Source organism: Rhipicephalus microplus, chromosome 4 (genome assembly GCF_043290135.1).
Source record: "Rhipicephalus microplus isolate Deutch F79 chromosome 4, USDA_Rmic, whole genome shotgun sequence".
NCBI lineage: Eukaryota > Metazoa > Arthropoda > Arachnida > Ixodida > Ixodidae > Rhipicephalus > Rhipicephalus microplus.
In genome coordinates, this window is record NC_134703.1 from 3,451,969 (window position 1) to 3,475,192 (window position 23,224).

Consider the following 23,224-nt stretch of genomic DNA (forward strand, 5'->3'; position numbering starts at 1 on the left):
GGAAATGCAGCCGCCACAGCCGGGATTTGAACCCCCGCCCTGCGGGTCAGCAGCCGAGTACCTTAGCCACTAGACCACCGTGGCGGGGAATACCAGTTGTTAACAATATGTCAATTGTAATATTGAGATATCGAGAAGTTGCTGAATTGATAAATTTTGTATTTTTTTTCTATGGGGGCATTAACCCGCTTAGTACAGTGCTTCATTGTCCCATCATCAGCTCTAGCAATGAATCCTGGCTGCTGGCTGTCCGCGCTGAAAGTTAACTGAAAGTTAATGGAACGCGAAATCATTGAACATAAACGAGAAAGTGAGAAATTCAAGCTGATTTACACCCACCCACAACCTGAACGGCTACCACGCGTTCATATATTACGACCTGCTTCGCAGCCATCCCAGTATCTGGAGCCACGCGCGCTCCTTCGGAATCACGCCATACTTCGAGGCATAGCATTTTCGCCATTGCGAGAGGGTTCACTTTCTAAATCTTCTCTGGACTCGGATCGATACATGACAACTCTTCGTGTTCGAGCAGGAGATGTCATCGACGCGACCGCATGGGTCTGTTCGGCTTAGTTTTGTTTTGTTTCTGTGGTACAATTTGAGCAAAAAGTTTCAAAATGAAACTTCGAAAAGCTAAAGTGTCCGAAACATCGCACGTTCCTGACTCTACTGACTTCATGGAACCTTGTGGTAGTGCCGTGCAATGGTCCAAACTTTGAAGCACTTCCAAAAAAAAAAAGAGAAAAGAAATATCTAGCTGTATCATCCTAATTACTTATGTGTGCTGCCATATCTAAACGAATAATAGGGTTTTCTCAGAGTCACTTGCTATCCCCCCCCCCATTCATTTTTAGTGCAACCCGTTCATAACAATTATCGGTTATGACAATGAAATTTTTGTGAGACCTAACTATATATATATAGGGTTTCAGGGTATCTATTTATTCATTTATGTTGCTGAATAATAGTAGTTGGGCTAGTTGGTACATGCTTATTAAAATATATTAAATGCGTAATCACCATAAAATGAAGAAGAAACATAATTGGCCGTTGCGATGTTTACAGTCGCTAAGCTGTGTAGCTCCCATTTTGCAGCTAACAAGAGCCTGCCAACTTCAAGGCGCCCTTAGTATGTGCCTCGTTCGTCTAAGCCGCTCAAATGTATTGCAATAAGTTGGAAATCTTGTGTGCCTGTTTTTTGAACGAGCTTCAAATATTTGTACGAAATCTAGGTTCCCGAAAGAAACCCTATAGTTAGAGACTAGAAGTATCACGACAACGCTTTGAACTTCGTCATTACATTTCACGGCACCTTAAGTAGTGTGTGGCTGTTATAGTTGCGACGAGTGGTTGAACAAGAAGCCATAAATATTGCGTGATAGGAGACCACCCCCAGCTATCACAATTTTTCGCGTAGCCGTCGGGCAGTGTAAGTGTTCTCTAGAGCTCCTGGTGCACATATCAGGACTTAGGAGATTGAAGCACGAATCTCTCGGATGAAAATAGTGAACAGTGTTTAACATGGGGATCTACGTGAGAATAAATGACGACGATAAGGCGAATGCATTTACTGGGTACATAAATAGCGTCCACAGCAAGAGTTGAGAAACAAATTTGTGATGCGATCAAGAGGGATGACGTTCAAAGGTGAAGAGAAACGAAACTGCTCTCGAACGTTTGGTATGCGCGCTAGAGGCAGCTTGGTCGAGCGCGCAAAAGACGTCATTATCCAAGGCATCCCTGGCATTATCCATTATCCCTGGCATCCTTATGTTCACCGTATGAAAACAGATAGAAGCATACTCCACACACATACACGCACGCGCACACACATACACACGGACGGACGGGTGGATGCGCAGACATACACACACACACACACATACATACATACATACATACATACATACATACATACATACATACATACATACATACATACATACATACATACATACATACATACATACATACATACATACAAACATACATACATACATACATACATACATACATACATACATACATACATACATACATACATACATACATACATACATACATACATACATACATACATACATACATACATACAAACATACATACATACATACAAACATACATACATACATACATACATACATACATACATACATACATACATACATACATACATACATACATACATACATACATACATACATACATACATACATACATACATACATACATACATACATACATACATACAAACATACATACATACATACAAACATACATACATACATACATACATACATACATACATACATACATACATACATACATACATACATACATACATACATACATACATACATACATACATACATACATACATACATACATACATACATACATACATACATATGAATGGACGGATGGACGAGAGGGCGCACGCACGCACGCACGCAGACACAGATTGGTTGAGTGCGCAAAATATGTCGTTATCCAAGGAACAGCAAAGCATAGTCATGTCCATATAAAAATAGATAGTGGTAAATATCACTCACTCACTCACTCACACACACACGCACGCGCGCGTGCGCACGCGAATTTTTTTTTTAAGCAGAATTGTAACAGCGCATGCTTATGGGTCGTCAGGGGTAGGCAAAAAGGTGGAACGTGTTAGAAAAAAAAACTATAAAAGCAAGTAAAAGCCGCATGCCCAGACCTCCAAACCTCGACAAGGCGTACGAATTTCGGATCAGGCGCCCAGGTCACAGCGTGTGTTCAAGAGGATCGGGAGCGCGTACGCCATCTTGACGAGGGCACCTGCTAGCGTCACTGAAGGAAAGGCGACGCGACGTCTAGCCGAGTGGAGCGCTGCGTGACTTTGCATACGAGTGTGTAGGGCGCCGTCATTCTAAGGCGGTGGTGTGGTCTTCACAGCGACCTCTCGGGGCGCAATGGATAACGAAGACGGCGATATGGGGAGGAGAAGGCGACCGGCGCCAATTTTAATAATGCTTGCGGTGAGGCGTGTGCCATTGGGAAAGCAATTTCAGAGAAATAACATCGACGAAGCTCCTCTGTTCGTGTCTTCCTCTTTCTATTGGATGGGGATCCCAAAAGTCATATAGTTTCCTAATATACACTAGAGGGAACTCTGGCGCTAGTGTCTATGGGAGCTGCAACGCACGGCGCTTCAGCGAGCATCGGAATGATGGTTAGTACACACATTTGTCTAAACTTCGTACTTCGTGTCCAAAACGTGAACAATTAGTTTTGAGACTTGAACATAGAATTCGGGTTCGGGAAATTTCACAGAGTAAAACGCCTTCTGGTAGTCGCGAAGTTAGGCTGTTGACTTCTTGTGTGTTCTCTTTCTTTTTCCTTCCTTCCTTTCTTTCTTTTTTCTTCCTTCCTTTCTTTATTTCTCTCTTTCTTTCTTTATTTTCCTTGTACGGGAGGCTATAGACTGACACATCATCGAAAAGTGAGACTGTAAACATTCCATTCCCCTGTCGTGCAAAACAGAGTGATAAGACCACGTACATCATTTTCTGTGCTGTTAGGGCCAGTACCGTGTAAAAGAAATATTAATTAAAGACATGATATTTCCTTTACAAACTGGCGAAAATGTTGTAACCAGCAGCAGCGAAGAACAAAACACAGGAACTGCAAAGGAGCTTTGAACGGGAAAACGTAACATCTAATACGGCATTTGCTGTTAATACAGCAGTGACACTCATAATGTTGCATCACCACTTCCAATATCTGCAACAGATGTGCCAGGAAACCACCATAATTAGGCGTCACCATGCCACTTAGACCTAGTTAAGCACCTAATACGAAAATAATTCAACGAGAAAATAGTCAATGAAATCACACTTTAGCTCCTCTCCCATATAAAGGAAGTCCATCCAGAATCCCTTTAATGAGGTACGTAATGCTCTGTTTTGTTCTCTTCATGGGCCTTACTATCATCCCTGCCAATCGCCTTTTATGCCACAACTAAGTGTCGAAAACGTCCGTACCAGGCGTTTAGAAGACGGAAATTTTATTATCAATCAATCAATAGCTAAGAACAACAATTAGATGTTTTGTGTGTGACACCGTAGTCATTATGAAGTCGGATGCAGTTTCAAGATTTGCGATCAGCTACGATACGAAAAATTCCATGTCACCTCAGTGCCGTGTAGCGAACAGCTGCGCTTTTTCACCGAGTGAAATGGCTCATAAATCAGTTACCTACATTAATCAGTCAAATCCACATAATTAATACAATAAAAATTATTCATCATGTATCTTCAAACTATGGTGGGAGAGGGCATCGCTGTAAGGCCGATCGTCCGACGTGCTGCTTCCTACCCTCCCAACTCGACGTATTTTAAGTGTGAATACACTTTATAAGCGACCCCAAACCATCCACCGCCGTCGGCGGCGTCCGCAGTCTTCTCTCTATCTTTAAAAGAAAGAGGACTTGGCGGGCCGCAGTGCGACGCTCTACCGAATAAGCCACGGACGCGACGCTGATATCGGTGTCAGTAACGCGCCTTATACCCCCTTCCCCTTCGCTCGCTCCTCCGCTCTCCTCGCTCGCTCCTCCGCTCTCCTCGCTCGCTGCAGCTGCGCGCGCACCCCTCTCTCTCGTGCGCCCGCCTTCTCTCTCAGTCTCCCGTCGAGAGCGGGTCGTGAGGGGGAGTAAAGTTAAAATCCGTTGGCATTCGCCAGTGAGTTAACGTAAACTCCCCCGTGTGATCAAATTGCGATTCCCAGGAACCATTACATCATAAAGGCACCATAGTGTGATTAATAAATATAATAGTGCGAATTTATAAATACCCCTCATAGCATCACCCCGTGTATTCGCACTTACCCAGGTTCACCCTCGGGGAAATGCTTGGGATTTTTTCACGCACCGTACTCAGCATACATGTTGGCGCACATTCGAGGCAAGAGCCTTCTTCTCTTCCCTCCTAATCTCATATTTTTGCTTAGTTGTACCTCTCCCGTGCATGGTTGTGGCTACGCAGATTATTGACCATAATGGGGGTCAATGACTCCTGATGTGGCATTGCAAGAACTGCTTACTTCCCAAACCAAAGGCAGGTCCCACTGTGAGGAGCACGCCAGCGCTTCCTTTCCATTTCTGCATTGTTCACGGAGCTTACTTTTGACGACTCGATCAAATCAATGGAGGATTGGGGGGGGGAGCACTGTAAATATTTGTAATTAAGCTTGGCTTTCCTTAATGCAAAGCCCGGCACACCTATTGTAGTCAGTGACACTGAACGGCGAGAAAGCGTGATGTTCGTTAGCTAGCAAGTTTCGGCAATGCGGCTGTGTTAATGAACCTCAAGCTCTAGGTTTCTGTAATTTTCGTGCCACGAATTCGTGAGCTTGTCTTTGACAATAAATGATAAGCATTTGACGCTTTACACTACGATAAAGAGCATTACCCCTTCGCGGCTAGAGTGTTTCCGCTGACTGCGTTTGCTTTCAATCTGCAGCCTCCGCTCACGTCGATTTACTGGGGCAATATTTTACCAGGGTGATAGCGCCTTCTCTTCCACGCAAGGTCTTCCCTAAACGTCGCGGTGATACCGGGTTATCATCCACAGACGCTGTCTACAGCTGAGTTCTGGTATATTACGGTTTCGTCTTCCTGAAGCAGACGACATGCACTTCGGCAGAAGAGTGTAAACAAACAAAAAAAAAACAGCGTGGTCAGTGTGAATTTCGAGCAGGCTTCTAAGAGCACGCAACATCGATAAAAAATCAACATCACCATTTATAAACAATTGGCTTGCTTAGCCACTTATTTTGTCTAGCTTACCTAAACCACTCACACTATGAGAGACTCAGTAGTTGAGGGCTCCGGATAATTTCGGTCGACTGTGGTTCTTTTACGTGCGCTAACGTTGACGACGCTGTACACAGGCCTCCGTACACTGTTTCATACAGGAGGTCCAACACTGTGCACAAATTTTATGCAACAAGTTCATCAGAAAATGTATGGCCGTGCGCCTCCCACCCAGATTTTGTCGTTAAAAACGTCGCCTCCATGATTGGCTCCGGCTGCGCGCCACCAAAACTGATCGCAGAGGCCACAATCCAAAAAAACCAAGAGACCCGACACGGTCTAGAATAACCTGTTGACATCCGCATGTCCCAAAGCGTCTTCATTCATTACACAGTCTAAAAACGAAAAGAAAGTGGCATTACGGGTGGCAAAATCAATCATCTGTCTCTTGATGCGAATGCATCTGCTGCAAGAAGTATCACTAGCTTCCACGGTGTCGTACCTGATGTAGGAAGTGGAGTATAACGCTTCGGCCTCGGATCGAACACTCTTCTTTTGAGTCACCAATCAAGCACCGCAGCCAATGAGATACCACCGCGGCATATTGTCAACCTGTGCAACACTATAATTAATGCACATCATGCAGATATCCGCTGCAGTATTTGGTTCTCTGAGTAGCAGTATAGCTCTCGAAGCTTGCTGGTCCCAGTTAAGTCGGGTGAAAGCACCTTCGTAGAGAGGAAAAGAATAAGAGAGAGCATACATTCACAGCCGAACGACCATGACAGTGACCGTCGAAACTATTCCCCTCTCCATGAAAGTAAACATGGGAAGTGCGCGCCTCTCACTGATAGGCAGCGTTTAAAAACAGGCTACGCTCCGTGCCCTTCTCTACTACCACGTATGATCATTTCTTTATTTATTTCCTCTCGTTTTCACGATGCACTCTAGGAGAAGACTTTCACTGGCTCCTCCGAATTCAGGTCATGCCTTCTCACAAGGTAACGCGGGGGCCAATCTCTGACGCGAGTGCGTATATATAGGAACTAACCTAGATAGCGGCCTTTTCTTCTTTTTTCGGCCAGACGCCGTCCGCACTGGCGGCCGAAACGCGTGCGGCGTCCTTGAATGGAACGAGTGGAAGGCATACTTCTGTCGATCGGACCACAGGTGAGCACCTATGTGCATACCTTCTGCACGCATATGTGAACCAAAACGGAACGTTCTTTTACCGTATAAACAATGCAATGTTGTAGTAGGACGGCGATGCAGGTTTGGCACCCGTGGTCGTGTCGGGACGACTGACTGCACACGCGGAGGAATTTTATAGGTAAACTTCACGCATGATCATTCCGTGGCCCCAAGCCCCCACCGAAAACTGCGACAGTGACTTGCAGCTGTTTTTGAAGTATGCATAGCATACGCATAATTATGTTTGCATGTGTGCAGGAAAGAAATAGGCAGGGCCTGATTTTAAGAAACGTTTCACTAAGCTGGTTGCCCATATACACTTAGCTCGCTCGTTTTGAATAACCTTTCTCTTAGCATTTTCAATGTTTTTTTAATTTCTTGTGGTTGTCATCTTCCCTTCTGCGTAAACACAGAACCATTGAGGAAATATGTCGTACGAATATTTCACGAGAAAACCACACAAAATTTTCGGACAGTTGAGCATTTGATAGGTTGCATGTACGTTCCAGGGTTTTACTGGGCTTTATTCCATTTCTTTTATGCCAGGCAAAATGGACAAGCCCCTCCTCATCTGCCTAATCCTGTGTCCACTCTTCACGCTCTGCATGCGGCGAGAGCAGCCATCGGAAGAAGTATTGGCCTACACAAAGTCGGGAATTCTTCGTGGCAGCACGCAGATGGTTATGGGAAAGGTCGTAGACACCTTCTTCGGCATACCATTCGCCCAACCACCCGTGGATGAGCTGCGCTTCAAGAAGCCCGTCCCAGTGAAACCATGGGCCGGAATCCGAAACGCGACCCAGCTTCCACCACCTTGCGTGCAAATAGAACTCGAGCTCCCAATGTCTTGGACCAAAAGCAAACAGCCCGCGTCCGAGGACTGTCTCTACCTCAACGTGTGGGCGCCGCCGTGCTCCCAGGAGGACTGTAACTGCTCGCTGAAGAACGTCCTCGTAAACGTGTATGGAGGTGGTTACAGCGTGGGCTCCAGCGACTGGGACATATATGACGGTGCCGCTCTGGCATCCATCGGAGACGTGGTTTACGCGAACATGAACTACCGAGTCGGCGCTTTCGGCTTTCTCAACGGCAAGGTACCCGACGCGCCTGGGAACCAAGGGCTCTTTGACACCCTTATGGCCGTAAAGTGGATCAAGGAGAACGCCGTAGCGTTTGGTGGTGATCCCGACAAGATAACCCTATTCGGCGAAAGTGCCGGAGCTGTGACCGTCGGTTACTTCCTGGTGTCTCCCTTAGCTAGGGGCATCGTCAGCCGGGTCATCATGCAGAGTGGCAGTCCGTACTGGAGAATCGGTGACAACAGCGACAGCGGACCTCAGAAGCTTCTGAACATGGCCAGAAAAGTCGGTTGCGCCAACGCCTCCACGGACTTTGACCGGGACCACGTGAGCATCATGCAGTGCATGCGAACCAGAGTTTCCGCAGCAGACATTCTCGAGGCCGGTCGTCAGTTGTACGGAAAGAAGCACTCGAGCGCATTCTTTCCGAGTTACGGCGACGATTTTCTACCCCTAGATCCCGTGAAGAGCTTCGAAAGCGGCGACTTCGATGCCAGCACGCCCGTGCTACTGGGAACCAACAGAGATGAAGGATCGGTCTTCCTCTCCACAGTACTCCCCGAGATCTTCCCGGCCGACGGAGCCGCGGAATTGTCGAAGGACGAAGCCGGGTTCTATCTCATCTTGATGTTCCAGTACCTCATGGGCAAGACGACTACGGAAGTGAGAGACATTTACTTCAAACACATGCACAACCCTAACACGTCTGCCGTGCTGGCGGCAGCCTCGGATGCAGTGGGCGACTACGCCTTCACCTGTCCCGTGAACTATTTCGCCAAGGCTGTGTCTCGCAAGGGAAGTGACGTCTATTACTACTATTTCACACATCGTTCGGCCCGCACGAGCCGATCGGAGTGGATGGGAGTGGCCCACTTCGAGGAATTCCCATTTGTCGTCGGCCTGCCGTATTGGTGCGACCTCCATTATCCCGTGGAAGAAATACGGTTCAGCCGGCAAATGATGAACATCTGGGTAACGTTCGCCAAAAACGGGTGAGAATTTCAATGCTGTGCACTCTTACTAAAGATTTCTCGATATGACGCTGGCTCGCACGAAGTACACTCTGACTTATAGTTTGTCTTCAACTTCTTTCTTTTGGAATGATTCTACTCATACATTACAGCATATGTTTCCGCAGGAAATATCGTACAGCAGATATTTCGACAGAAATAATTTTCTCTGCTCGAATGTTCCGCACAATTCTCTCAAGTCAGCAGGATGGCGTCTTTACAATTGTTGCTGATATGAAGTTCTTTATTCAGCATCAACTTGCTAAGTGTCAACAATACCCGGTGGTACATCCGAGCAGCCATAACGAAAAATCCGTCAATCACTACATTAAGATGGTGAACGAATCCTGACAGATTGCTTGTTTAATAATTAAATCGTCAAATGTATTTAAAAGCTGACACGTCAGCACATGAGTCGTGTGTGTGCCGAATGTTTATATTGGTTGGAGAAAAATATCACATCCCAAACGCATAGATGAATACTGAAAAAAAAAAGTTTTTGTGACTGCGGTCACATATGTCTCTGTGTATGCACACTAACCTATAAAACAATCACACCTCGAACGAAGAAGCGTCGAGCGTACATTCCAATTAATGAGATGCCGCCAAAATGCATTCCTTCAAAAGTGGGCGTCATACGTAGTGAAAGAAGGCGTTTCCGTGCTAATTTGGCACCTCCGGAATGATGTATTCCTGACTTTTCTCTCGCAAACACGGTCTTTCGGTGAGCGTTTTGTTTGTTCCACGCCTAACGATGTAAGCCCCCTCCAAACTATTATTCGTAAAAAATCACCCAGCCTTCCGTCGTTCTAACCGAAAACCAATAACATAAACATATCGTAAGTGTTGTTTGCGATCGTATCAATTGACAAATACTGTGTTTTATTATTACTAACGTGTTGTGTTATTGTACCTATATTATTATGCCAAAAGAAAACGTGACCTGAAAAGGAAAATCACAGTTCTCGAAGACTTGTGCGCGGTGATGCAGCTAAGCCGTTGGAGCTCATGTTTATGTGGTTCGCGTTCAACATCACAGCAGGTCGATGTAACTTGCCCGGCACTCAGACTCAAACCAAAAGGCACGCATGTATTATACCGACGTGTGCGACCTCGTTATCAACATTAGGATATAACAGGAGTGGTACATTTCGCAGCAAAATAAAATGAGACAATTAACAGATGTGGCTGTAAGCGCTTAGATCCCTTCGGCACTGTATCGCTTTGTCTTGAGCACCAATGCTACTGATGCCTGACACAGGACGTAGATTCTTACCCTGAACGCCAAATGCATCATATCTTCGCTATATTTCTCTGCGTCAAGTGTTGGAGTAAGATGAATTTATTTTTCTTGAGCCAAGACAACGTCATGAACACATAGCGGGGTGTGTTGACGTAGTTATGGCGCTTCGGCGATGAAGAAGGGAAAAAAAGAAAAGAATGTTCTCTTTCGCGGAGTCAGTGTTATAAATAAAGCTCGCTCAACAAAGCACCTATTAATTGTGTCCAGTGCGAACATTGTCTACCACTGACCTGAAAATTTTCTCCATCTCGTCAGTCGATCTAACCTCCAGCTGGCTCCTACTGCGTGTATTTCTTTAACTTGATGGTGTGCACTCGCTTATCTTAACAATACTTACACATGCTTCTCCCAGTCCGCGCACGTCCTCTAAACAATCTTTCCTTCAGAAGTGCTGCACTTCAAGCTATTTTTCTATACTCTACAGACTACGGCATCTGGAGCGCGTAAAAAAGTCAGCTGTCTGACTGATATTGGTTCTAACTTAATTAGGCCCGTGAGCATATTTTACCGCTGTGGTAGCGCAGTGGGTAAGATGGCGCTGCTAAACACGACGACGCGGGTTCGAATTCCGTACATGGTGGTCGCATCTCAAAGGGAGCCACTTGCAAGAGCACCAGTGTACATAGATTTAGGTACATGCTTAAAGAAACCTAGATGATCAAAATTAATAGAGAATGGCGTGAACCAATCAGGAAAAGGCTCTAGCACGTAAAACATCACAATTTACTTTGTTTTATTTGTAAGGTTTCTTCGCAAAAGCTTCTATTTTGGTTGTGTACTGTTATCGTTAATCAGGAAATTTCGAAGGATGTATTGAAAGAAGTGGGCATGTTGTCTAACCTTCCAGTGCCTGTTTTGTCAAAAATTGACAGCTTTTTTTTCGCGAAAGTATTTCAAGTTTACCTTGCTTGGCAGACTGCAGACCATTCCGAAATGACACCAACATTAAACCCAGCACCTCCAAAAGACGTACGCGCGTCTACCACGAACCTGAAGGATTAGTGACCTGACATTCATTTACAAGTTCAGTAGACAAAAAGCGAACGCCACCTTCTCGCAATCCATGCAGGTCAAACAGAACACCGGCAAACGTGCGGAGTCTTCCAGTGTACAGCATGTCTTGTAAACCTTCCTGGAAGGGGAGGGGAGGTGTTATGAAACATTCCGGAGGGGCCATCCGCCTGAGTGCTACGCGTGCCTAGGCGCCGATGACACGTGCAACATATATGCGATCGATAGCCACCCTCCCACCTCAGGGCCTCTAGTCTTACGACGCCTCGCCCGGCAGTTCTCCGTTCGATACCAGTCGCATTGCCAGGTGACGCAAAGTATGTGCGCCGTCAAGAGAGCGCCAATTTCGACACAGAGCTTATTTGTAAGACGCCCACGTGGCTCGAGCGAACAATCTCGTTCGTTTTTAACGTTTTCTAGATTCCACGAAATCATTCCAAGGCTGTTTCTGATATAAGGCGGTTATCTAGACACGAGGACGACCTAATGTTCGCTTCTTCAGCGGTTGCTGTAGAGAGGGCGCATTGAATGAAAGACCTGGATACCCGAAGAGACAATGATCTGAAGGACAGTTTTTTGTTGTCCTACAGTAGAACTTCCTGCTCCTCCTGTTTTTCTACCAGGCGCTGGAAGTGCCGTTCGTAGTCGAACATACACGATCATTACTTTGTACACTGTGCACCCAACAATTCTTGTGCGTGCCCAACGTGCAGCCTTGCGTATATGTTTTTTTTTCCTTTTCTCTATAACTCTGCTTGGCCCAACGTTAGTTATTCGGATAAATGCAATCGATTGCGAAGAAAAAAAAAACAAGACGGATTTCGAGTTCGAGTCATCACAGAAAGCTGTGCAAGGGATCATTTGTGGGCGAAGTGAATCCAGCAGACAGTTTCCAGCAGAAAGAAAGCGCGTATAGGAAACAATCGTTGTTGGCTTTGACCAGTGTAGTAATTGTTCATTAGGTTGAAAAAATCAACGTGGACGAAAAATCACCCTACCCTGTGTGTGCCCTGTGTGGGATGTGAACACATAACCTTCGAATTTAGCTTTGAAGGGCGCGGTTGCGATACCGGCATTGGCGGTTGCATTTCGGTGTGCTGCGCGACGTCAGTGCATGTCAAAGAACACCGTTTGACCGAAATTTCCGGAGCCCTCCACTATGGCGTGTCTCATAATCATATCGTGGTTTTGAGACAAAAAACCCCAGGCAATAATATGATTAACCCACCTTCAAATTACGCTTGCGGTCCTCTGTACCTGTTGAGATACGACGGAATGCGCTACCCAATCCACTTTGTTGGGATATCGCTCCATGCGTAATCTCGAAGAGTGATAACCAGCGCCGCTTGCAGCGAATGCGGCGAGTGTGTAACAATAAACCACTGACAGAAACTGTAATTTTTCGTTCACTTTAATTCCTTTTATTTACGCAATAATTACTACGCTACAGTTAGAGACAACAATGAATGCCTCATGTCTTATGCATACAAGATTAATATCCTACCTGACAAAGTTTAATCTGTTGACATCTAAACAGTACGGCTTTCGGCCTGGCTATTCCACTGAGCTTGCGCTTCTAACCCTCACCGATAAAATAAAAGGGGCAATCGACCAAGGCTTCGTAGTTGGTGGCGTATTCACAGATTTAACGAAAGCTTTTGACACAATTAATCACAAAATTCTTATACATAAACTTGAATCGTATGGCATAACTGGCCCTGCACTTCAATTTATATCTAGTTATCTCTGCAATCGCACTCAAGTTGTTCAGATTGACGGTAAAGTTTCAGCAGCTAAGAAAGTAAATCAAGGTGTTCCTCAGGGCTCGATCCTTGGCCCGCTGCTCTTTTTGCTATTTATTAATGATCTACCTAATGTTTTGACCGCTACAGATTGTATCTTATATGCAGATGACACGACCATTTTTACTTATGCTAACAATGTCGATGAGCTACAACGAAACATTAACGTGGATCTACATAATATAAGTTCCTGGTGTCGAATGAACATGTTAAGAATTAATCCATCAAAAACCGTTTTTATAGTTTTTCATTCCTTCCCGACTGTACTTTCAAAATCTATATCTGTGCGTCTGGACGATAATTTAATTCCCATGTCCGACAGTACAACGTTTCTCGGTGTAGTTCTTGACCGGCATATGAAATTCAATCTTCATGCGCAATCACTCATTCGCAAGATAACCTTTGGAATACGCGCCATAATCAAAACTCGTTCATATTTTCAGCCACACATAATCCACTCCCTTTATCACGCACATATTCACAGCCATTTATCTTATTGCATATCAGCCTGGGGTAACACATATTTGACCCACCTCAACCAGCTACAACGCCTACAGAATCAAGCACTTCGACTCATGACTTTCAGCCATTTCTTAACCAATGCAACGCCACTTTATCAGAATTTAAATATACATCCTCTTTATCACCTCTTTCAGCTGAAGTTATCAGTTGTGATGTATAGGCTTTTTCGCGGTAATGTGCATATAGATGGCATTGTCTTGGAAGGCCTTGTAAATAATAATATTACTAGGTTTTCTGAGCTTGATAACCGCCTTCTGCCTAAAGTTCGCACAAACTACGGCAAGTTCACAACCACATTTACGGGAATCAAGCTGTGGAATTCCCTTCCTTACGTAATAAAATCATCAACCACAGAACATGCATTCAAAAACCAAGTAAAGAAATATTTTTTGCAACAGTTGTCTTCATCTTAGCAACTGCTTTTTAATGTAGCGATAACAATTGCTACATGTTATATTGTCCTTACGTTTTGTATTATAACTTGCGCTTGTTTGTTCTTCAGAGTTTTCTTTTTTGCCTTGCTAAACATATATGTATTTTCTACTTTCGTTTTTTCGCACTGTGCTTTTTTTTTTCTCTTTTTCTTACTGAAGATACCGTAACAACTGAATGTTGTATATTTTGTTTCTTCTCCCGTTAACATCATGTATGGGAGCCCCCCTGACAGTTTCCAACTTTGGGGCTCCTTGTGTGTATTACCAATCCTGTACGCACTTTTCTGTAAACTGACATCGTTGTTGTTGAATAAACATGTATACTTTCCCTGGCCATTATAGACTTACTTTATAGTCGTAAAGATATATTTTATGATGTTCATTTCGCTCTACTAGCGAAGGCTTGTCACTCACGGCAAACAGCGTATTCAAGCGCTGTTTGCATGCAATATAACGCGTGAAAAGTGGGCTCAGCTCTTTTGACGTACACTCTCCTCTCTTGGCATATGAGACAAGCCCCAACACGTGCAACTAGGGCCTTGTCTCCCTTTAAAGCACGACAGGTGCTGTCATTAGTTTTCAAAATATACAGCGCCGAGAAGCGCTCTTGTTGATTATGAAAATCGTCTATTGTCAGTCGGATTCATTCTGGTTATCTAAAAAGGCACGAAAACCAAGAAAAAAAATATTTATTTCTAAGGGACCATGAGACTTCTCATATTTCCTATTTAAAAAATGGAGAAAAATAACCCGTGTAACAGTTCATTGTTATTCTCTCTACCTCCCTCTCTTCCACATCATTTCGCAGGAGGCCTCCCAGAGTGAACGGCACTGAGTGGCCGAAGTACTCGGAACAGGACCCGTACTACATGGAGCTCAACCCGAAGCACTACCACGTGGGTCGTGGCGTGCACGAGCACAGCTGCCAGTACTGGAGGAAGCACATTATTCGAGACACCTCATGAAAACGGGAAACCTCATTCGGCTCCAGTTCACTGGGAACCAAAACAACTGAGCATCCCGCTCTCTTTATACGTACACCAATCATTCGTTCCATCGCAACGGATTTTTTTCCATTAAGTGAAACTTTACTTCTTTTCAAGGAAAGCAAGTGCCAAGACAGACATCAATGCCCTCTCTGGCTAAGAAACTTACAAGGTACGGGGAAAAATAATGCAAGACAGTGTAACTTGTGTACAAGTACTTCGAAACTATGCCGCGGTGAATTGAATTTAATATATAATATGTGGGCTTTAACGTTCCGAAACCGTCATATGATTATGATAGACGCCGCAGTGGAGAGCTTCGGAAATTTCGACCATCTGGGGTTCACTAACATGCACCCGAATCTGAGCACACGGGCCTACATCATTTCCGCCTCCACCGAAAATGCAGCCGCCGCCGCCAGAATGCGATTCCGTGGCCTGCGGGTCAGCAGCCGAGTGCCTTAGCCACTAGACCGCTGTGTTATGGTCCCGCAGTGAAATGTAGCAGCATGAACAGGATCACAGAGAAAGTAAACGTACGTCAAGTTTAGACAAGAAAAAAAAAACGGAGACACGCACCACGCATGCACCTTCCACAGCACGAAAGACACAAATAAAAAGTTATTCATTTGTCTTCATAAGCACCAAACCATAACCCGAGCCACAAAAAAAATTATCAAAGCTGACACTTTCTCAAGCAAGAGAAAGTCATTTTAAATGTGTTAGCATACATGCATGCCGAGTATACATCTACGAAATAAATATGATATTCTGAACGTTACAACACGTGTTGCGGATTGGTAATTCGGTATATTTTAAACGTCTAAATGACTGGAAAGTTTTATTGCGAAAAAGACCAGAATATTTTGTTACAAATGAAAGCTCACTTTTTTTATTGTATGATCTTTCTGTCTTCGTCAATGTATGACTTAGTCGCCACACGTTATTGAGGCAAATTGAAATTTCTTGCCCAAAACACGTCGGCCGCTGGATGCGTGGACATAAATGATATTTTGCCGTGTTTCTGAAATATTACTGCTTTGTGTTAAAATCTCTAAGAGTACGCAAAGGTCACATTTGATATAAAATGATTTTTGCCTGTTACATAAACATCTTTCGAGTAAATATATAGCCCAGAAGTTCTTTGCAGGAAACTGGCGCTGCTTTAACTTAGGACGAAGAAAAAATAAAGTGCAAAGGTCAACGAAAAATGCTGTGGAACAACTTTATCTTGGCTGCAGTGATGCAGTACCCTTATTAAACTTATCGTTTTTTGGCCCTTGGCTCCTTCCTCCTTGTGAATGAAAGAAACAAAGCTTCACAGTTTATATATCTCTCAAAATTTATCTCAGCATTCTCTCAAAAACCCAATCTGACCCTCATGTTCAATCTTAAAAACCAATCAAAGCCTCCAAAATCTCCAAACTAGATGAGCTCATTTCTTGTAAGCGCAGTGTATATTGAACAGCATTGTATACGCCAGGATCTGACCAGGAGTGCCTTTACGTTTAAGCTTCTTTAACAGCTTTTGCCGACGTGTTTTGCCGGTGATAGTGCCAATCCTATCGTATAATATGAGACGCATAAATAGTTTTCGGTGAATAAATTAAAAAAATATTTATTTATCTATGTACGAAAAATGTTCGCCAACGAAAAACTACTCATCTCAGAAGTACGCAAGTCACGGATACAACTATTCCAGCACGCCTCTGCAACGCTATACTTCAATGCGTCCCTCGCGTTATCATCGACAGCTTTGTTGCGTCGACTGGTTAATGGCTGGTACATGCATCAACGTGGGCGTATAAAAAGACATTTCGAGCGTTGTCCTGTTTTAGGGGCGGAGCTCCTGATGGCGTGGCTTGTGCATCCCTCGTAGTACGTAACCACCAGTGGCACATACCCGAAATAGCGGTCCTTACAATTTTGACCTCCAAGGTGGTTTCGGTGAGAGATTTCTTCTGTGCGTTGTTGAACAATAAAAGATAGTGCTCAATGCAGATGTTAATGGCTGCTAAGGGGGAATGAGAGACAGGAGCATACGGCCTTTAGGTATCGCGCACGCTGCGATCCCCATTAGCAGCTATTGGCATGCACATTGAGCACGATCTGACAAGAAAGGGTTGCGACGTTATACTCGCTGGGTGTAACCTCCTTGGTTTTAGAAAGGTTTAGCGAGCGTTGGGCCGCATATCCATGAATACAGTGAACTAGTATATACCATGAACTCGAGGTGGTTAAAGGTGGGAAGTAAACCCGAAGCGCAAGCCGTAAGAAAGTGTGCATGTGCCACCTCCCGTTTAGTCCTTGAAATGTTCGCTGGATGGTGGTGCTTCTATATGGAGAATATATGATGAAAAGATGCGAGATGGTGGTACTTGGAGTGCTGAATAGATGGACGAACGGACACACAGACAGATGCATGGATGGACGCATGAACGGACGCAGGCGCGGATGCATGGACGAACTCAGGGACGGACGCACGAACAGACGCACGCACGGACGGGTGGATGGACGCATGGACGGTTACACAGACGTACGCAGGAACGTACGGAAGCAAGAACGAATGGACGGACGAATGCTTCGCCCCACTCCCCATCATTCACTCCGTGGATATGCTGCTATTTTTTTTTTTTGCATCAACTTTTTCGCATTTTGCCCAGTTTGTTAATTTTTAACAAGAAACGGCCTGTTTCACCACCGCTCTAAGGCACTCCGTTTTGTCATTATCATATATTTCTCTTGCGGACACGATCCCCACTTCATTTCTCTATAACGCTTTAAGTAACACTCTTCCTTATCTGTGAGAGCCATTTATGTGGCTGCAGCTTTATCCACTGACGTTGCTCTCTGCCAAAGCAGCCATAACGCTTCCACACACGCCCCTTCGAAGTCATTACCTCAAGGCAAGTCCACATGCCTAGCCTGTTCATACGACAAACATGAGAATACTTAATAATACAAACAAACCCCTCAATCTCACCTTGCTTTGTGTGTGTGTGTGTGTGAGTTGCAGTCACCGAGTGAAGATTGCGCAATGTGTGTGATAAAGCATACCATTATTGAGAGTCTTCAGGAAGCAACACAGACGTGGCTACCTAAATATAGTGCCACAGCGTGGGAGAAAGTGTACTTCGTCGCTGAAATAGCCGGCGCAGCTTAGACGGCTCGCTCTCGTAACTTGCTAACCTTGACACACTGTGCGTATTAAATGCAAATAAAGTAACTGTCATCTATCCTGTACCGTATTTTCTCGCGGGATAGTCTGATTTCATTCGTCAAATGTCTTTACAGGAAAAGGAGCTTTGAATGAGCCAGGGTTATTGATACATTTTAATATACAGGGTGGCACAGATAACGTGTACTGATTAATAATCGTTTTACGCAAACAAAATGAAGCAGCTATTGTTCAGAATTCATTCCTGAAGCTGCCAATGAGTTCGTAGTTGATGACAACAAACGGTTACTGTTTAATTCGTTGACTACATGTGTAATTTCCATGACGGCAATTAAGAATCAGTTAACAAGTATAAAGAACGAATTATAGAATGTTTTCAGTAAGATAACATTTGTGCAGTCATTTTTTTTTCGTTGAAAAAGAGTGCCCTTCTCCCGGCAGAAGGCATAATATTGTGGTCATGCACGAGCAGGAGCCATCGAATCGCTTTCGTATCCCAAAGCCGTCGGGCCCAAACCGGTTTTTTCGATAGGAAGAGCGATACCATGGTTGGTGTTTGTTGTTGTGAATGATCATTTCTCGAAAAGGTAACCTCTTCTACCCGCCTTCTTCTTTTACTCCTCTTTTCCTAGATGATGATCCTTAAGCGAGATGACCTAGCAAAGCTAGAATATGGGGCCAGTATTGCTTTGTCGCAAATCATCGTTTCTTTAGCGCTACAAACTCAGACGGGGCCTTCATCGACCCCTTGCTTTTTTTTTTATTTCTTCCAAGCTTCAATCCCAAAGCACGCTGGGCGTGGAGATCGCGATAGGGTGGCTTTTGCGCCATCAAATACGGTATCTCAACGTCTAATTATTTCCTCTCTCATTTTCTCACTTTCGCATGCCCAGCGTCTCGTCTCGGCAGAGACCTTGCATGCGAGTGCACGAGGTAGACAATGAGGACTGACCATCGCGTGTGTGATAGTGGACATAGAAAATTCAAAATGCAAACGGAGGCTCATCCAAATCACACCTACTGCTTGTGGGAAGGTTGTTAAGGAAACGGCCTCCAACTTTACCTTTCCTTAGGCGCGGATCTTTGTTGGCACGTAAACACTCTCTTTCTCGCACTTCCAAGCAAAGCTTTCCCAGTGGTCTGCCCAAGACGATAAAGCTCCCAAGGTAGTTTACACACCACAGTAATCCATCAAGAAGGTATTTACACGTGACTTTTAATAGCAAAATTAATACCACGCCTACTCATTAGTATCATCCGAGGTAAAAACAGCAAGGTTGGTTATTCTGCCGGTGAGGATGAGTCATCTTGACGTTGCGAAGGAACCACCTGGTAGATTTCTTGAACTAAACGTGTGAATTAGTGCAGGTATGAACACAGGCCAATAGACGTAAAAGGCACCGGATTAGATGTCTTGCATGTGCATATATGTCACTATGCGGAGGCACGATGTTCCCGTTTCGTCCACGGCAAACTACGCCTAAAGAATCACTATATTACTCACTCAACAGATTTACAATGCTGTTACAGCAACATATAAGCGTCATTCGCCAGCAGTCAGCTGCAAGTTACAGAGTTTATCCAGTGCTAGTTGTATGCGAGTAAATATGGCAACTGAATATGCTTATAGACGTTCGCTGTGCGATGCAGTCCATATCCGATACGCATAATCATATCCCATATAAAAAATAGGTATGCTATATACAGACATTCGGTGGAAGATACAACAGAAGCTACCAGTGGCACAACAACCACGACGATGTGGTATGACAACGATTGCTTTGAGAAACGGTGATTGCATCTTCACTTAAAAAAAAAAAGGTCTTTGCTCAGCACCTTGTTACAAGTTCTTTGATCTCATAGGTTATAGCTGTTAAGCAGCAGCCGCATCAGGCGAAACAACAAAAGAAACATGCGTAATAATAAAAACGAACTACGCATAGCAGCTGCGCACCTCCAGAGAAATGAAGCCGTCCCCAAATATGCAAACTCGAACCGTATTGCATGCTCACTGCAGTAAAGTAATTTGCATTTAAATGAAAGGCAAATGTTCTCCTTTCTCGAGTCGATTGGCATTGAGTAAGCCCGTTAACTGGACGCTTGCAAAGGCACTCAAGTCTACTATATTTCCATTATGCATTGCGAGTACTTTCACCCACCTTCCCGAGACCTTGCAAGCTTACGAAAGGTGCGCAAAAGAAACGAGGTTATGAGGTTATTCATTGATGTGGGCCACACATTTCAGAGACACTCTATAACACGCTGTAACACAGGTGTAAATGGCACCAGCGCAATGTTGGGAGCTCTGAAGTACGATCATGACACCCTCTTGCTGGATGTACTTAACTAAAGATGTCAATGTAGCTTTCTTCGCCATACTCGACAGCCTTGTCATCTACATTCTTTTTGCACAATAAGCAAATCAGGATGAGATCAAAACTGTCAAACTATTTCTTTATTAATTAACTGGAATTCAATGGCAAAATAAAAACTGAAACCGCATTCAGTTCAAGAGTATTTCTTTATTAATTAACTGGAATTCAAGGGCAAAATAAAAACTGAAACCGCATTCAGTTCAAGAGTAACGACTAACCACTCTTCTGGAGTGTCCTATGTTTTCCTTATTTTCAGTACGAGCGACAGCGTCGGTGTGGTGAACTTTGCATTAGTATCCGATAATAAAAACTGTTAATTGGTTTATTATTCTTACTATCTACTTATTTTGCGCAGCGAGTCACAAGAAGTTTGCGATCAGCTAAGTAGAAACTCTGGAGCGATCGTAATCGCTGGTACTTTGTCATTGAATTGGCTATTGCTTCACATGAGACAGATAGAGAATTGTGGTGCGGAATGGCATGGATGTTAACTGAAAAAGAAATATCCAGTTTGCTACCCTGCATTGATGGAGGAGTAAGGAAGAAAAAACCCACAACTGTTCAAAGGGGTGCTGAAAGAAAAGAACAGCGCTGCAACGCAAAATTTGTTTGTCGGTGAATGTTTCAATGTTCACACTATGATAAGTTTTAATACTGCTGTTGGCCATATTGACAACTGTTTCGTTCTAGTAACCTTTCATCTTTAGGGGACACAGATTTTTTGTATAAGCCACTCAATTTTGTTTTGTTTTTCCAGTAAAACATATATTTATAGTTGATTGCTGAAATTAACAGGTAAGAAATGCACTTGCAATGTGTAACAAAATTTGACCTCCTCGATCACTTTTTTAGTGATTGCACATCTGATGTCCCCGACCTGTACATAATACACGATAGTAACTGCTGGGGATCAAACCGAGGGCGTTTTGTTGATCAGCTGCAGCATGCCAGAGTCACTAAACCACAGTACAGTTACTCTGAACGGTGGTTCCAAGCTAAAAAAATAACACCTTCACAGTGTAGAGTTTTCAGCCCATATGGGTCGCGTCAACGATGCACTCATTTTTTGAAGGGCAGCTACTTTATTATTTTGCTGCGTCGTGATCGGTTCTGCCACGCCTACACGCGCCAACATACGCACTCTGCTCAAACACAGAGCACATGTCTCTACGCCACACCGGCTAGTCAAGAAGCTGTTAATCCTGCCCCAATTGCCTTCCTCCGACTTTTCTTTTTTTTTTGCCTAAAAAACCTTGCCTGCAGCATGCTGTCGATTCCTTCGTATACCCGTCGTTAGGGCATGATGTTCAGATGGAATAACGTCAAGGGCACTAAGGCTTTATAGGGTATCGACAACCAAGATGAAAGTGGGTGGAAGGCCTTCGCCGTCAGACAAGAAGCGCTCGCTGCATTAAGCGTTCCTCGCTTCAAACGACAGATACCGAACACACACACACACAAAGAACGCAGATAGCTAAGCTCTTCATTCAATTGTATCAATAAGATCCAATCGCGAACCGCCCAGAGATTCTTCCACAAAAAGGGCATATATGTGCGCGCAGTCGACTAATAAGTGTTGCGGCCTTAATTACCTAATTACTATTAAGATGCCTATAAATTAATGTGGGTTGCTCAGATAAGCAGTAACACTTCTATTTGATGAAGAAACACTCAGTTGTTCTCATAAACTTGTAAGAAGTGTTTTCAGGCCTTTTATTGCTTCTTCTCATTGTAGAGCAGAAAAACAAACACACGTTTGGTTCATCTCCCTGTCTTTCGTCCCTTTCCCTCCTCATACTATTGTTAAGTGAGTATCACTTTCAGGTGAAGCGTTTATGAGATGCCGACGAAACGCTGCGTGCACTGATGGCGGAGGCTGTGTACATACACACGTGCGAAGCCGCCATCGCTCGAACGCGACGTAAGATTATTCTGGATTAAACTGATCATGATGCTGAATATTTCTGGTAGAGGTAGTGTAATTGCAATGTGCTATAGCTTAGCATGTGTTCTTTGCAACCCATTCAATACTTTCCTATATACTAGTTTGCATTTGTTTATATTGACCCCCCCCCCCCCCCGTTGAAGAGCGTCTTCATTGCTCAGGTTAAGAACAAAGGCGCCAGTACCGTGCACTGAAGATGCACGAGGCCTTTATGCTAGTCATCGAGGCGTTTAGTCCAACGTTCCTTCCTGCTATTTTCACAACCATTACAATAAATGTTTTTTTAAACCCTATAGCCATAAAATTGGGCTCTTCACGTGTGTAAGCATATATGATATAGCGTATTTCTCCATTGTCTCATGCCGTTCGTGACATATACAATCGTACATGACATCAAATAAAAAAACGAAGTACCTATGTTAAATTTCAAGAGCCAGACAGGGAGTTGTGTAGAGCAGCGAGTTGGCAGCTTTGTGGCTTTTTCATCATTTTAGCTTACATTAAGCAATGCGTAAGGAGAGAAAAAAAAGCTGTTGATAGAAGAACAATAGCTCTTCCTCGTAGGGTGAAGCCCTTAGTTCAGGGTCCCAGTAATTC

The 23,224-nt window shown here is 44.1% G+C and overlaps 1 protein-coding gene across 1 annotated transcript in view; it reads left to right on the forward strand.

Moving 5' to 3' along the window:
• The first annotated feature begins 7,507 nt into the window (after positions 1 to 7,507).
• LOC119172600 (uncharacterized) overlaps positions 7,508 to 23,224 on the forward strand; it is a 35,172-nt gene continuing 19,455 nt past the window's right edge. Inside the window, exons 1-2 of the mRNA XM_075892029.1 lie at positions 7,508 to 9,053; positions 14,952 to 15,105. Of these exons, the coding sequence (XP_075748144.1) occupies positions 7,522 to 9,053; positions 14,952 to 15,105 (1,686 nt within the window). The 5' untranslated portion in view covers positions 7,508 to 7,521. The remainder of the gene's footprint in view (positions 9,054 to 14,951; positions 15,106 to 23,224) is intronic.